Source organism: Prunus mume, linkage group LG3, assembly GCF_029339155.1.
Source record: "Prunus mume cultivar Tortuosa linkage group LG3, ASM2933915v1, whole genome shotgun sequence".
Classification (NCBI taxonomy): domain Eukaryota; kingdom Viridiplantae; phylum Streptophyta; class Magnoliopsida; order Rosales; family Rosaceae; genus Prunus; species Prunus mume.
The window spans coordinates 16863740-16879886 of record NC_142700.1 but is presented as its reverse complement, the minus strand read 5'-3'; the positions used below and the strand labels follow the sequence as shown (position 1 = coordinate 16879886).

At 37.0% G+C, this 16147-nt stretch overlaps 2 protein-coding genes and 1 pseudogene across 2 annotated transcripts; 1 reads left to right on the top strand and 2 right to left on the bottom strand.

Annotated features, from left to right (window-relative positions):
• Positions 1-6694: 6694 nt before the first annotated feature.
• Positions 6695-7459, top strand: LOC103326495 (non-specific lipid-transfer protein AP10-like). Its single transcript, XM_008228728.3, has 2 exons — positions 6695-7157; positions 7293-7459. The coding sequence occupies exons 1-2, from the start codon at positions 6805-6807 to the stop codon at positions 7306-7308; spliced, it is 369 nt and encodes a 122-aa protein (XP_008226950.3). The 5' UTR covers positions 6695-6804; the 3' UTR covers positions 7309-7459.
• Positions 7460-7580: 121 nt separating this feature from the next.
• Positions 7581-8964, bottom strand: LOC148918914 (uncharacterized; annotated as a pseudogene).
• An 881-nt stretch (positions 8965-9845) lies between these two features.
• On the bottom strand, positions 9846-14965 carry LOC103326427 (dihydrolipoyllysine-residue succinyltransferase component of 2-oxoglutarate dehydrogenase complex 1, mitochondrial-like). The gene is made up of 14 exons (XM_008228643.3): positions 14781-14965; positions 14606-14653; positions 14282-14345; positions 14166-14193; positions 13493-13563; positions 12868-12942; positions 12721-12776; positions 12548-12592; positions 12138-12410; positions 11923-12017; positions 11673-11763; positions 11463-11573; positions 10737-10931; positions 9846-10398 (listed from the first exon to the last, which is right to left on the bottom strand). The coding sequence occupies exons 1-14, from the start codon at positions 14829-14831 to the stop codon at positions 10207-10209; spliced, it is 1395 nt and encodes a 464-aa protein (XP_008226865.2). The 5' UTR covers positions 14832-14965; the 3' UTR covers positions 9846-10206.
• Between the last annotated feature and the right edge of the window lie 1182 nt (positions 14966-16147).

The window sequence follows — 16147 nt, the reverse complement described above, 5'->3', positions numbered from 1 at the left end:
ATTGTCTCCCATAACGTGTTGTTGCACCTCCTACAAGGACAACGGATTCTAGTTGCACCCGGGTTGTGTCTACGTGCAAACTCAATAAAATCCTCGATTCCATCCAAGTATTCGTCTGCGCATCTGCTTCGGGTTCTGTATCCACCTTCTGTCCATAATTCCTGAAACCAGAATCACAACACAACAATCACAACAACTTCATACGAAGTTATAATGTCACCTTATGCCTCCGGTAAGGGTCCTATCCCATTCGGGAATGCATACTCCTGCCACGTAACCTACGACTACATCGATTAGATTTCAACGTGGATGAATTTACAAGATCTCGCTACAGTTCTTGAGGTGGCCATAGGTATAAATACCTACGTACCACCCGAAGAACGTACCGAGATGACAACGAAATATCCACAATCGAAACCTAATCCTGTAGCCATAGATTACGTGACAATACTATGCATTACCAAACTGTCCAAATAATGGGACAATTCAAGAATTAATTGGACCGCAGTCATGCATTACGCATCCATGCACGAAATCCAACTAATCTCGAACGGGAAACTAAGTGTTACTAAACATAAAAATAAAAGCACGAAGTTAATTTCAATTAACTTCGTACATCACAACAGATTGTACTACGTTACACACAATTTAACAACATAATATAAATATAACTTCACAAGAACATTTTAAACATAACAAATTAACATTATTAATATATAAAACGAATAAAATACCTTCTCAATCGTTCTCCACCAATCGCTAATTACAAATATCCGTAACGAAAACAAATTAAAAAACCTTAGTACGAACTTAAATTAATACTTTTAAACTAATGACGAAAAATACTTACCCAATCAATGTATTGAAATCCCAGCAGCGGCAGAGAGGTTGAGAGAGAGGCAGAGGCGAATGCTTTTTTGCATTCGCCTCTGCAATGGCAGAATTCTAATATGAAGAAGAAGGACTTTGCGCGACGAACACACACATTCGTCGCGCAAACTTCCGTCGCAAAAAACCAAATCGTCCGTCGCGCAAACTGTTTTTTTCGTCGCAAACACCTGCCGACATCTAACTTTGCGCGACATCGGTACTTTCCGTCGCGCAACCTTTCGTCGCGCAACAATTGTCGCTCAAAAACAAAATTCCGTCGCGCAAAAAAATATTTGTTGCGCAAACGTGGAACTTTACGCGACGAAGAGTACTTACATCGCGCAAAAAAATATCCCAACCAGGTCATTTTGGCGCCAAAAATAAAATATCCTCGTTCTCTTACGCGACGAAACATCTTCCCGTCACGCTAAATAAGTGGACCCACTGGTATGTCCTTTTTGCGCGACGAACCAATTTTCCGTCGCGCAATGTTGCCTTTAGCGACGATGTTTCTCGTCGCGCAAATGTTTCAGCGCAAAAAATTCCCGCTTTTTACTCTGTTTGCACGACGAAAAATTGTTTTGTCGCGCATATACATTTTGTGCGACGAAAAGTTTTGGTGGCGTAAATTTTCAGTGGATTGCGCGACGAATAATTTCTTTCGTCGCACAGATATCGCTTGCGCGACGAATTGGTCTTCGTCGCGCAATCTTTCGTCGCGCAAATGGTGAAACGTAGTAGTGTCAAGATTCAGGATGAGAGGAAGAGAGAGCAAAAATGGCAACCCACAGCCACCCTTCACCTAGTGCCCCCTCCCCTTCGATTTTCTTTTCCTTCATGACCACCAGCCTCAAACCCCCAACGAACCCAAAACCCCTCCTTCTCCCCCATCCTCAATTTCCTTTGTTGTTTTGAGGGCCCTTCTCTGGCATCAAAGCGTGTGATATCTTGCCATAACAAGGATGTAAGAGCTCAAACAAATTGTGATACCATTGGCTCATTCTGGTAGTTTTAGGCGAGTGAACAGTACAATATCTGCACCCTTGACATATGGTCCAATGCCGTATACACAAACATCAACCAAACAAAGGAAAAGGTTACAAATACAAGACAGTCTTCTTGAGAGCTTGCTAGTTAATCAGGCTTTTATAAAGAAGTAAAGCAAGTAGACATCCTGAACCAGTTTTATTCACCTTGGCATTGAGTTGTAGAAGTTCTCCTTTAACCCATTGTGGATTTCAGAACCTGAATTCTACTATTCTTCCTTGACCTTTGTACAAAAATTGAAGAGGGGCGCTGGGTGGTGGAAGAAATTGAGATAGAGGGAGAGGAAAGATGAGAGAGAGAGAGAGAGAGAGAGAGATTTAATTTTATTTATTTGGTTTTTTTTTAAAATACAAAAATATCATTTTGACCCTGCATTTAACATAAAAAGTTAACAAAATTAACGGCAAAACCATTTGTCTTAACAAAACTGAAGTTGAAGGACCATGAGAACGATTTTGGAAGTTGAGAGACCAAAATGCGAATCGGGTCAAAATTCGGGGACCATTAGACCTAAAATCCCAATATGAAAATTGCCACATAGGTTTGCTTTGTTCAACAAGAAAATTAAAAAAATTAAAAAAATTAATGATGCTACACATTTGACAAAAGTGTTTTGATCTCTTTTAAGTAATGTGAGGTTGACGTGAACTTAGAGCAATGATGGGCAATATAGTGGGGTGTGGGGTGTGAGCTTGATGAGTTTTTATTTATTTATTTATTTTTTCTGCCGGGTGTGTATTTAGGGGTAGTTTGGGAAGATAGTGGGGTGTTCTTAGAAATTGTGAAAATGTGAATTAGAAGTTGGGGTAAACTTAGAATAGGGGGTGAACAAAGAGAAGTGCGAGGTTTAAATAGAAAAAATCAAGAAAAAAAATGAGGGAGAGAGAGAAGTTATTATTATTTTTTCTATTTGTTAATTTTTCTTAAAATAAATATTTTATTGATTTTTACATGGCACTGACGTGGCATCCAATCTAACAAAACAGTGGGTCTTATTTGGCCACGTGGATGAAATTACCATAAAGCCCATGCCACGTCATCAGATTTAACAGAATTTTGAATGGAGTTGACGAAATGGGGAAAAATGGATCACCAAACCTCAATCAAGAGATGAAAGCTATATTGCACGCACACTCCACTAAGACCAACTGTCGGAGTGTGGGACACTCGAACACCCGTGTCCTACAATCAACGTCGTGTTTACGGTCAAGACACTCCCCAAACACGGTCAAAACACTTTCTGGACACGGGTCAACTCATACTCACGGTCAAATAATGTGTTAATTCAATTATAATTCATATAAAATTAATAAACTACATTTGAAAGGCTTGGAAAGCTTGAATGTCACTATATATGGGTATTGTGAAATTGGAGTATAAACATCAATATTTTGTTTTTTTTTGGAATGAGATTGTGTTAGTGTAAATTGGCACCAGCTTGGTGTTGTCTAAATCATCATCTTTTCCCCCTTCTTAATCTTCTAATTCCATATTTAAGTCCCAAATAACTTGGCTTTATAAAATGACAGAAAAATACTTAGAACTGAAGATTTCTCGATTCAGTTCATTGCACTCATAAACTTTAAATGTAATCAATAACTAAGTGTGATAAATTGAAGTATTGGTGTTGAAAATGACCAAAGCCTAGTAACTAGGAATTGATACCAAGTGTTTACAAAGCAATAAACGAAAAAGATAACTCAGGAGTTGTCAACTAGATATCTTGGTTCAAGAGAGGTTTGTTAAGTTCAACGAGATCAAGGACTGATCGAGTTTGAAGTCTTTTTCTGAGAAAAAAGTTGTGCCAATTGTCAGTCCCCTACGCTTTAGGTTATGGCTCTAATTATAGACTCCTTGGTTCTTGAATTTGCACACTTGGTGACGAGATGGTGGAGTCTGTGTTAGTCCTTTCTTTGCGATTGAAACTGATGAACTAGTACATTGATTTTTGCAACGTCGATGGTCACTTGTCCCAACATGGCTTTTCTTCGGCAAGTTTGTCCCAATAGCATCAAATGCGATTGCTTGGCCTTTCTCTTTGCCATTTAACTTTCCCCAACTATCACAACCAACTCTAAGTGCTAACCTTGATAATCGTGCCATTAACCGGGTAAAAGCAATTTTGAAATACAAACAACGCTTTATTTTGGAAAGTATGAAATATTGGGCCTGCTTGACCTTAGGCCCTCATCCTTTGGGTTTTTAATTTTATGAAATGAATAGCCCAAAACCCATTTAGACTTAAACAAGAATTCTATAGTGAGGGCCTTAGGTGTGGCCCTATCTCTTAATTGTTTGATCAAATTAGTTAGTCATTGGATCAAATTGGTTAGCCTGATTCAAAAGTTAAGAGATAGGATCTCACCTAAGGGCCATATATAAGGCCCTCACTATAGAATGACTCTAGACTTAAAAACCCTTAATGGGCCTTCTTCTCCTCCTCCTCCTTCGCCATAAACGACCCTTACTTGAACCTTGATTTCTGCCCCAACTTCCATTCCCAGCATCTTTGCCTCTAAGACAACAATGACCTCTCCAACAACGATGTTTCGCACAATGTCATCGATCAGGTGTACCTCATTCCCTACAGGTGTACCTCATTCCCTACAAGTGCACCTCGAGCAACTCGGCTTTTCCACTAAATTTATATTGAGTCTTGTTGAGATGTTGAGATGGCTATATAGTTGCATTGGATTTCACTTTCGTGGAGGTTCAAGGAGGAATTGGGTGGTGTTGTTTGGGTCAACAACAACTTCATTACCGACGGCGATGGCTTCAATTTGGTTTGGGAGTGGTAGTGGGAGATGTTGGCTTGGACCTATTTGTTGATGAAGAAGGGGTCGTTTAGAGCACTTCCACCCACAAGGGCTAAGTCTAAGGCAAGGGCAAGCAAAGGCTGTCACTATTCACGTGAATAGTGTCAGCCTTTGCATTTATGGTTCCACCCATGAGAGCTAAGTCTAGGGCAAGTCTAAGGCAAATACTATTCATATGAGATATGAGGAGATGAATTTGTATATAGTTTTTTGTGTAGGAAGTAAAGAATATGCCTGTATTTATTTAAAAATTCAAATTTTTGGTATTTTTTTCTTTTATTATTATTTTATTATTATTTTTTGGGTTGCGTCATTATGACGGATTGGGCTGAATTTGCCACCCACCATGAAACCAGGATCTGCTGAGGTGTCTTAGGCTCGCCAGAGCCTTTCCCCATTTGGGTATGGCGCTGGCGATGCTCTTAGAGGAAGGGGAGTAGTTGGTAGGTGGGGTTGGAGCAACAATCACTACCCCAAGGGTTGGTAAGGGAAGGGATCGTTGGGTACAGAGAAAAAAAGAGGGAGAGAGAAGTAATTATATATATATATATTTTCTATTTGTTAATTTTTCTTAAAATAAAATATTTTATTGATTTTTATGTGGCATCCACTTCAACAAAACAGTGGGTCCTATTTGGCAACATGGATAAAATTACCATAAAGCCCATGCCACGTCATCAAATTTAACAAAATTGTGGATGGAGTTGATGGCAGGAGGCAAAGTGGGTCACCAAACCTCAATCAATGGATGAAAGCTAAGTTGCACGGACACTCCACTAAGCCCAAGTGTCGAACACTAATTGGACACCCGTGTCCAATGGTCAACGTCGTGTCCACCGTCAAGACACTCCCTATACACGATCAACAATCTCTGGATATGAGTCAACTAATGTGTTAATTCAATTATAATTGATATAAAATTAATACACTACAGTTGAAAGGATTGTAAAGCTTGAATTTCACAATATATGGGTATTGTGAAATTGTAGTATGAACATCAATATTTTATTTTTTAAAATATATTTATAAGTATTATTATAAATTAATATTTTTTTAATTGTCGTGTCCACGTATCCTACTTTTTTGAGATTTGGCTTCTGGGGGCAAAGTGGGTTTTGACCAAGGTCTAAAATATCGATAGTATCGGAAATATCGGTAGTCTAAAAATACGAAAATTTCGATGGAAAATCGGGATATTATCGATATCAATAAAAATTGAATAAAAACCACGGAAATTGTAAGAAAAACTTGGAAATTTTTATTGAAACTTTGGAGGATGTTTATATGGATCCGAGATTAATTGACGTTGTACATAAGCAAAATCATTTGAAGATTGGATCTCGGATTCTTTCCATGAGCCGCTCGATTCCATCCCAAAAGGAAAGGTCAAAGACTCACATTCTTATGTGAAAATATGATTCTTGCAAAAACAGTTAAAAACAAAACAACATAAATATACATATTAGCACATTATCACAAAAACGTAAACAACATGGTGGTTAAGGTGCTGGAGGAGTGAAATGGCAAGGGTTTGAATCCCTTTTGCTTGTATATTTATTTTTTTTTCCCTTTTTTTCATTACATCGATATTTTCGATATTATAACGATATTATGGCGATATTTGACAAAATATTGTTGAAGTGTGAGCGAAATTATCGACATCAATATTTTTCGATATTATTGTCGATATTATCGATATTTATACAATATGTGTATGGATACGTTCTGAAATATCTGTGATCCAAAAAAACAATAATATCCTCGATATTTTGTCGATATTATCGATATTTTATACTATGGTTTTGACCGAAATTTTTTTGGGCAATTGTGTAATTAAGCATAAAAAATATTAGTTTAAGGAAGGTTGGGGCCCTTAGGAAGAATCAAAAAAATCTCGACCGCACAATTAATGAGTTACCAAAAAAGTGGTGGTGCCTGCCCTATAAAGAGAGGCATGCATCTTATGCTATAAGCCACAGTGAGTTGAGGTTTTACAATATCCTACAAGCAAGCAGTTTTTATATTGCTTAATTTTGTGTTTTTCTCTTCCCTTTGTTGAGAAAGAGAGAGTATGGAGATGAAGCTGATGGGTTGGTCTCTGATAGTTTTTGGGTTGGTGGTTATGGTTTTGAACAATGCATTTCCGGCAAATGGGATCACATGCCAAGAGGCCCTGATGACTTTGATGCCCTGTGAGCCATACTTGGTGGGTTCTGGCCCAGGCAGCCCTGCCGTTCCTTGTTGTGCTGGTGTCCAAACCCTTGCTTCTGAGGCTACCTCCACTGAAATCCGCAGGAGCCTCTGTGAATGCTTGAAAACAGCTGCAGCTGGCATGAAGATTGACCCAGCCAGACTAAAGGCCATCCCCGAATACTGCAAGGTCTCCGTTCCTGTACCTCTTGACCCCAGCGTCGACTGCAGCAAGTAATTTCTCTCTCTCTCTCTCTCTCTCTCCCTGTGTTCTTTTTATGTATGTAAGAATATCATGTAGATTTTGGTTCATATGATATTTATGATTTAGTTAGACTAATGTGTTCTTTTTACTATTGTGATGTGCAGAGTTCCTCTGTTCTGAAGGGTGTGCATGATGATGGTATGAAATAAAACTTGGGAGAAGGATTAGCTGCAAGACAGATGTTTTGTGATGTGCAGAAAATTAGTTAGTGTTTGATTCCTTTTGTGCATCCAAAATTTATATAGTAAAAGAATGCTATCATTTCTCCTTATTTTCCTTTTTTTTTTTCTTAAACTTGATTTAGTCTCTGCTCCCAACTAAGAAGCAGTTAAGCCGTATCCATTTTCCTTACAAGTTTCACTCACCAAAATCTACATTGCTTGATATTATAACTATCCTGTAATGAAAAATTAAAAGAAAAAAGGAAAAATTAGGACTTACGTAGCCAGAGCAGAAGGGCCAGTTGAATTTCAAAAATAGAGTGAAGCCACATTCTAACCACTGTAACAATGTGATCCCTGCTCTATTATTCTCCCGATTCTTCACTGCAACAGCGACCACACACTATCAGTACCAAAAAAAGAAGTCCAAAAATGAAGACGATGATCTCTTTCTAGTACAACCTAGAGCTTGTCTTTTCTGGAATGAGATTGTGTGAGTGTAGATCCAGCTTGGTGTTGTCCTAATCGTCATCTTCTACCCCTTCTTCGTCTTCTGATTCCATATCAGCACCAAAAGGAAACACTTGAGCTGAAGAAATCAGAGCCATTGGAGTCTCACTTTCTGTGTAATCAAAAGACTGTATTGTGGCGCAGACATGCCACTTTACAACAAGCCCCGTTATTGACTGTGCTTCGTGTGTTTTTTTGGTTGCACTTCGCAGGCGGATGAAGAGACTAGTAACTAGGCTAATGGAACATAACTGCACCATGACCAGGAAACAAAAATGACAATATATTAATTTGAATGAGATACTGCCATGAACACAGCTCCAAAGTGCACTAAAGGGTGTTGCTCAAATATATGTTCCCATATTATGGTAATTCGGTTGCTCCCAAGACATACCACCATATCTTGTAGAGACACTCTGCTGCAAAACAGGGGAAGACGATCATGAGGAGGAGCTTCATTGAATTCTGGAATACGTATCAGCATAAAGATTAAAAGCTCAAAGTTCCAAGATTTTTATCTAAGATTTTGTTTTGAATGAACAAATTTTATATATACCTGAAACTGCTGTTTATATCCATGACGAAAGTTGACACTTTCCCTTACACCGACTGACACCAATTCCAATTTGATTTAAATTTTCAGGCTTTGAATTTTATTTCGTTCTCTGAAAAAACCAATTGTCTTCCACGGTGTTTGCAATCTTAACAGTCTGCTCTTCTTCGTCTCTCAAGGCAAGGAACTTCAAGAATTCAGCTTCTTCCTCCTTTTTTTCTTAGAATCGTCTTCCTTACAATCCCATTTCTGCTCATCCATCGATTTCCAGGTATGTTTATTTGCTACCACTTTATATGCTGAAAAAACAATCTTTAATGTTGGGGTATTTAAAGCCAGAGTGGTTTTGATCTCTTCATGAAGCCTCTTAAAATGCCTTGAAGCATTTCTCTACTCCTCTGCTAGCTGAGAAGGTTGGATCTTATTCATCACCAACAAAATCCAAGTGACAGCCATATATAGGAGACTATAAGAGAGATTGAGAGCCAAAATGGGTGCTCCAGATCCACTCACAGCTGCAAGTCCAGCCATGATTGCAGCAGTTGCTGTCATTCCAACTTAGTTGTTACATATCACACTAGTTTTAGGGTACCGAACATGAACTTCGAACTAGTATCCAGCTCAGTCCAATCTCACCTCCCGAACAAGGATAACAGGATATCCATCAAGGTAACCAAACTTCAACCTTGCGTTGTGAAGTGTAATTTAATAAGGAAAAAGAAAATCAGCAAGAAGCTGCAGTCTCAGCAATTACAGTGACATGTATACAGTATCACATGCTTCTTGTTCTTTGGTCGGTAAGCATATATTGCAAGCAAAATAACTTCGTGGCTCGGATTGTTTGCTGTCTACCGCTGGAGAAAACTTGCAATCATCACTTGTCATGCATACAATTATGAGTTTGTCGCCAATAGGATCTAGCTCAGTGAAAAATAGTATTGACTTACAAACCAATGAACTTAAGTTCAAATCCCCATGACACTTTAATAGTGCGTATGTGAAAAAACCCCCTCCCCGTGCAGGTGGCCCTTAAATTTGTACATCAGCTTCTAAACTAAAACGGGAATTTTGATCCAAAAAATCGTTCCTAACATTTTGGTGCACAAATTAACAGAACTATTCTTTAAACAGTTATTAAATAATGACATTGCTTAACTATTTTTCTTCAATAAAAAAAAATTAAAAAAAGGTGTTGGCTTTTCATATTTTAGCCTCAATTCGATTGGTGCATTAAAATTTCCATTTCAGAAAGAAACTGCACACACGATATTAAAAAGAAGCTGAATACTCTTAGGCCAGCCTGCCCTTTTTCTGCAGTCTTGTGTTTTACCTTACGGCCATTCGGAAAGAGCTCAAACCCAATTCAATAAATTACAATATGCTACGGCATTGCAGTAGTATGAGTAGATGGACATGACCAACAAAACAACCGATTTGAATCGCCGGCCAAAATAAGATTTAAGAATTTATTATGATCTAATGTCATCAGATACTTTTGAATAAGATGTTTTCCACGCAAAGATGTGAAAGTTGGAAGGTATTTCACTCGGGAACAATTCCCTATGATTCACAGTAGCACAAAACAAGAACTAGGCCGATCAACTACAAAAATCGGAAGACTCAACCTGACAAGCTCTCTCTCAACCAGCCGCAATTGAAGAACCCCGCCAATAGGGTCTCAACTAACAAATCAGATCCTACAAAATTGACCTATTACGTATTTATTTTCCTTAAGTATATTTGATTCTCGAAAAACCCCCGAATGAAATCATGTACCACTGCCGATGAGGTGCTTCATATGTCGAGGAGAAGCCTCCGAGGATCCTCAACAACATCTTTAATACGACGCAAGAAGAAAACTGCCTCTCTTCCATCAATCAACCTATGGTCATAGGTAAGAGCAATGTACATCATTGGCCGCGGAACGATGTCACCTCCCACAACCATTGGACGGGTAACTATTGAGTGCATACCCAAGATTGCCGACTGCCAAAAAATAAATCACTTGCGTGAGATTTCTTTTCATTTTTACATTTTGTAGTTTCAGAAAATAACTCACAAACCCAGAGCAGGTATTGAACCTGAACCTCAACATCGACGCCCTACTAATGAGATGCCATTTGGCCTAAATGCCTATAGTCATGTATGAATCTCTTTCAAATATCTTAGGTATCTATTTCCGGCTTCCCAGACTAATAAAATGGATGAACCAGCATTCTAAAACATTGAGTTTTCAATATTGTTGTCTACCTAAAAAATGAAGTTCCATTTGTTGAAATAAGATGATAAAAGTTCAAGTTAATTGTGTCAGAAAAGCACCAGACCTGAGGGGGGTTGATGATGGGGGTACTTATAAGGCTTCCATAAACTCCACCATTTGATATAGTGAATGAACCTCCAGCCATCTCATCAATTGATATAGATCCATTGTTTGCCTTCTTTGCAAGGGTGTTCATCTCCTTCTCTATCTCAGCAAAATTCATCTTATCGGCATTGCGAATAACTGGCACAACAAGGCCCTGCAAGGAAATTAAATTGAGGGAAATTTACAGTAGCAATGAAAATGCATTTTATTTTACAATCACTATTCAGTCTACTATGTTAATACTCATATCAGAACTTAATAACCATGAAAAATATGTACTTTGCAAAAAGTTATCAACTCCTGAGGTATAAAAAACTAAAAACTAAAAACTAAAATGGGTCCTCAACAATAATGATGTGGCCCTGCCAACTAAGGTATAAGGTCAAATGGATGAAACAAACAACTAGATCCTGGTCAAGCATATTGAGCTCATATGAATATTAAAAGCAACAGTATGGCATTTTTCACTCTTTCTTAAAAATCCAAAACTATATTTCTCGATGGGATCTTTACAGATTAGAATAATGTTAAACCAATGTTCCAAATGCAAATATCGATTATCAAAGAGGGAAAAAACAAAACATTAAAAAACCTTTTACATACAAACGGCGCTTTTGACATCTAAGTCTGCAATTCGTCTAGATGAACATACTAGGTAAATAAATCAAAAGAATCATGGCCAAACCTTTGGAGTACCAACGGCTATGCTTATATCTATGTAATCTCTATATATGATATCATCCCCATCAATGACTGCATTAATAATAGGCTGATTTTGGAGTCCACTGACAGCAGCCTGTTAACAGAAACAAATAAAGATTTATAAGTACACACATGCATGCAACATTTTAGTCTGTTTCATATTAGCATTCTACATGTATTATGTATTGCATACTTTTATAAATCCAGACATAAGCCCCAACTTGACTCCATGCTTCTCAACAAATGCATCCTTGTAGTCAGAACGAAGCTTCATCAAATTTGTCCTATCACAAGCAGCAAATCAGTGAGGGAAGAAAAGATCTCATATATATATATATAGGATAACACTAAAAAGAACAATTTGAGTTACCTAAATGAATTAATCCCAAAAACGTGAAAACAGAAACATGACATAGGCTGAAGGATAATTGGTTTGAACTTACATATCAACTTCATTGAATGTCGTCAGCATTGCAAATGTGTTTTGTGAATCTTTCAATCTCGTAGCAACCCGTTTCCGGAGCCTTGTCATAGGAATCTGCAAGCATGAGGTTCCAAATTATTAAAAAAATATAATAAAAGACTACAATACAAATTGCTTATAAAGATTTTTTATTATTAAGGCCAAAAAGGTATTAAAACATCATAGAAGACTTACTCTTCTTTCTCTTTCCTTGGGGGAAAGCTGTGGTTCTCTAGCAGAGGGTTTAGAAGGTGGTGGAGAGTGAGGTTTAGGCTTCTCAGTAACAGGTGTAGTTTCAACTTTAGGTTCTTTCTTCTTGTCAATATTTTCAACCCGGGGAGATGATTGAGCAGCAGCTCTGTCAGATGTCTTCTCAGATGGACCAACATGGTCTACACCATCAACAGATTTTGAGATAACAGCAATCTTGGTACCTGGTTCAACAGTATCCCCTTCATTGGCCACAAACTGCCACAATTGAAGTAAACATGCAGGCAGACTAAAACATTCAGAAACCAGTCCATAACTAGAAAAGAGCCCCAAAGTTACTGGGGCACATTAATCTATAAGGGGATGGGAGAGGGGGGGACTGCAAAACCTATTACCTTTTGGATCACACCGGAATGAGGACTAGCAACATCAATTGTCACCTGATGAAAAATTAACACAGAATTAAAATCCAACTCCTGATTCCTGACAAATGGGGGTTAACAATCCTGTTTGCAACTGCATAAAGCTTCCATAAAAAAAAAAATCAAATAGAGCTTTATGCTAGAACCTTATCTGTTTCAATTTGAGCAATTGGTTCATCAACTTCAACACGATCGCCAGGGTCTGCAGAAAAATATGATACAATCAGTCAGAATCAGACCAAATAAACAATTGAACATTATGAATATTTGACAGAATATCTGCCAGAGCTTACTCTTCAAAAATTTCGCCAAAGTGCCATCAGTAATAGATTCACCCATATGAGGGACAACCGCATCAATGAAATCCCCTTCATCACACAAGCAACCAAAAGTTAAATGTCAGCAGAGAGAGTGAAAGAAAGAAACCAGACACCAAAAACATTAATTTCCCCATATGAACTCAAATATTCTGAGAACACAACACATATACCGGGAAGACACCAATACAAATTATCAATCATAATACTTTCCAAGGTACCATAAATTGTACAAATTTAGAAGATAACCAGTTTCAGATAAATCACTCCAGGATTCTGTACTATTCCCCCATTATGAATCTTACAAATGAAACCACCCCTACTTCTACTAGTGAAATGGTGAAAAAACTACAACTACCCTGAGACAAATCTCAACCTCAGGCTCATCAATGCTCTAAACTTGTTTGCTTGTGAAAGTGTGTATGTGCGGGAGCTTGTGTTCGACAAAGATAAACTATTAAATACACAGACTGCTTTAAACATGAAGAAAGCTCCAAAAATGTGCTTAAGGAACAGGGCATGTATACTTCAACAATAAACGGCATACAGACGGTTATAATATAATTCAGTTAAATTGATGGGCGAGAAGAAGATATCACACCAGTCTCTGAAGAAAAGGGCCTGCTCCACATTTGCCTGATGGGCTCTGGTTGAATAACAACGCCAACATTCCTGTACAACAGTAAAGCCATGAGAATTATCATTCTTTTTTTTTTTTTTTCCTTACAAAGAAAAGTTAATTGGAGTAAAGGAAACATCAATTTACAATAAAACTCAAATAAAAAGAGGAAAATGACTTTAGCTCACTCCTTCACTAAAATTGTGTCATGTTAATGAATTGAAATTGACATGTTGGTCTACAATTCAGGCCAAGGTGACAAACAGAGATTGTAGATATATATAGAGATGGGAGAAGCCAATAGGCACCCAAATGGTCCTGCCCTAACTGTAAATTCAAATAGGTGCAGCCCATACTATAGGTTCTTGCCTGAAGAGCGCTCACTAGCTTCATACCATTATCAATCATTTATGCACATCAACACACAACACATTTGACTTGACTATATCAGCAAACAAATACAAATTCCTAATCATGCTGATTTACGCACTACATCGAACCAGATTGGCACTGAGAAGAAATCCGTCTCATTTGAAGCAGAGCATAATGTAATTCTGTAGTAAACAGTATAACATTACCCTCAATTCTCAAAACACTAGTTGGTAATTATCCAGTAAAACAGAATAAAGAGAAGCAACAAAATGGCGTCACTAACCTGGTTTTCTTGATACAAGGCGAGGAACCTGAAATACAAAAATCCGATACACTGATTGAACTAAACGAACAAAACCATACGTACATAAGATCAATTATTGAGCTAATTAAACTTACCTGCAAAAATGAGGTGAGAAAAGCTCCGGACCCGACCCAATCCTCCTCTGGGTTGAAGAGGAATCTGTTCCCATGTACATGGAAATCAAAAATTGCAACAAACATATGACATAATGCACACTAAAAAAACAAGACCCATATTTCCAAATTCCACATTGATGATATAAGCTAGCAAGCAAAACCCAATTCATTTTATAATAAACAGAGCCATGCACACCGTGTAACATCACAAAAGGACACAATATATTTTATTTATATATATATATATATATAATTTTTATATTATAATGAAAGGGGGGAAATCCAAAATAGTTTAGAAGGGACCTCAGAGCTTGCAATGGGTCGGATTGAGTGCAATGACTGCCCCAGAATCTGAAACAAATCTCACAAATAAAGCTTGCAGAATATATTTTGACGAAATATTTTTCAAATTTTAAAAAGAACAAGAAAGGAAGAAGAAGAAAGAAAAATAGGAATATGTGTAATGGGATTTTATTACCGAAGCAGAGGAGGCTCCAGAAACGACTCTTCGCCTTATAACGCCCAACATCGTCGTTTCGGATCACTCTGTGAATCTCTGTGTGGGTTTAGGGTTTAAGCTAACTAATAAATAATGCAAGTGAAGATTTTCAGAACGTCGTAGGGTTTCACGACAACTATCACTATCACAAGGGAGACACAGACGGCGCCAAGATGTTTAAGTAACACGTCATGGTTGGTTCTCACTTTTTTTTTATTTTTTTCAAACTTCCTCTTTTATTTACGAGGTATGCTAGAACCTTCTCTCTAACCTTCTTTGAACCTTCTCCCTTCTCCTCATGACAAGTGTCATTTTCCTTACACTTAAAACAATGTCATTAATGTATCACACAAGTTAGTTTTGGTTTTCCAAGTTTACCACTTTAAAATGTATTGGCTTTTATATTTCCTTCAATTTATCCAAATTTTGTTACAACTTCTTTAGCACATTATTAAAAATTAAATAATAGTAAATAAAAAAAGAAAAACGTCATATATATATATATTTAAAATAAAGTTTGTTTCAAGATGTTGTTATCATCTTTATTTTGATTTTAACAAAACACACATTCTCTTTGGGAAAAAAAACTTTAGTTTTTATTTTCTTATTTAATTTTGTTAACAAGGTGGTAAGAAAGTTGTAAAAAAAAAGTAGCTTGTTATTAAAAAAAAAATTAATACATTCAATAAGAGTAAATTTGGAAAACAAAAACTAGTTTGTATGATGCATTAATGACATTGTTTTAAGTGTAAGGAAATTGACATTTGTCTTGAGAAGAATGAAGAAGGTCCAAAAGAGAAGTTTAGAGAGAAGGTTGCTAGCATTACCCTTTATTTATTAGTCTCGCTCTTTACTCCTGCTATATTTATTTCTATTCTATGTAACATTAATATGTGGATTCTTTCTGGAAGGTGCTTTTTAAGGGAGGAGACAACGATGGCAAACAACCGTCCTGACCGTTAAAACCGCCTAAATTAAATAAATTTGACAAGTTTAGTTCCATTTTTACACTAAAACCCACACATGCACTTTTGGATTAAATTGAACCAAATCACAATTAATTTAAGAGTGCTGCTATTTCCATTCACCTGTCTTATTTTCTCACCCACCTTATCTTCAAAATTTTATATATAAATTTACCCATTTGCAAAATGACTTTTAAGGACTTAAGGAAAAAACCTCAACCCTAAAATAAAAACTCAATTTCATAAGAATTAAAAAGGAAAAAAACTCCTAAATTAAAAAAAAAGACGCCAAATAATGAATGAGAGAAGGAATTAATTTATGTTTTAAGGAAAATATATTGTATGTTTTAATTATGAGAAAAACCAAAGCAAAGGATCTGG

Excerpts from the sequence above, each read along its gene's own strand:
- LOC103326495 (XM_008228728.3), top strand. The coding sequence starts at position 6,805 with ATGGAGATGAAGCTGATGGGTTGGTCTCTGATAGTTTTTGGGTTGGTG.
- LOC103326427 (XM_008228643.3), bottom strand. The coding sequence starts at position 14,831 with ATGTTGGGCGTTATAAGGCGAAGAGTCGTTTCTGGAGCCTCCTCTGCT. Across the intron at positions 11,764-11,922 it reads ACATTCAATGAAGTTGATAT|GACAAATTTGATGAAGCTTC; the intron begins GTAAGTTCAAAC and ends TGCTTGTGATAG. Across the intron at positions 10,932-11,462 it reads TAGCCGTTGGTACTCCAAAG|GGCCTTGTTGTGCCAGTTAT; the intron begins GTTTGGCCATGA and ends ATTTCCTTGCAG.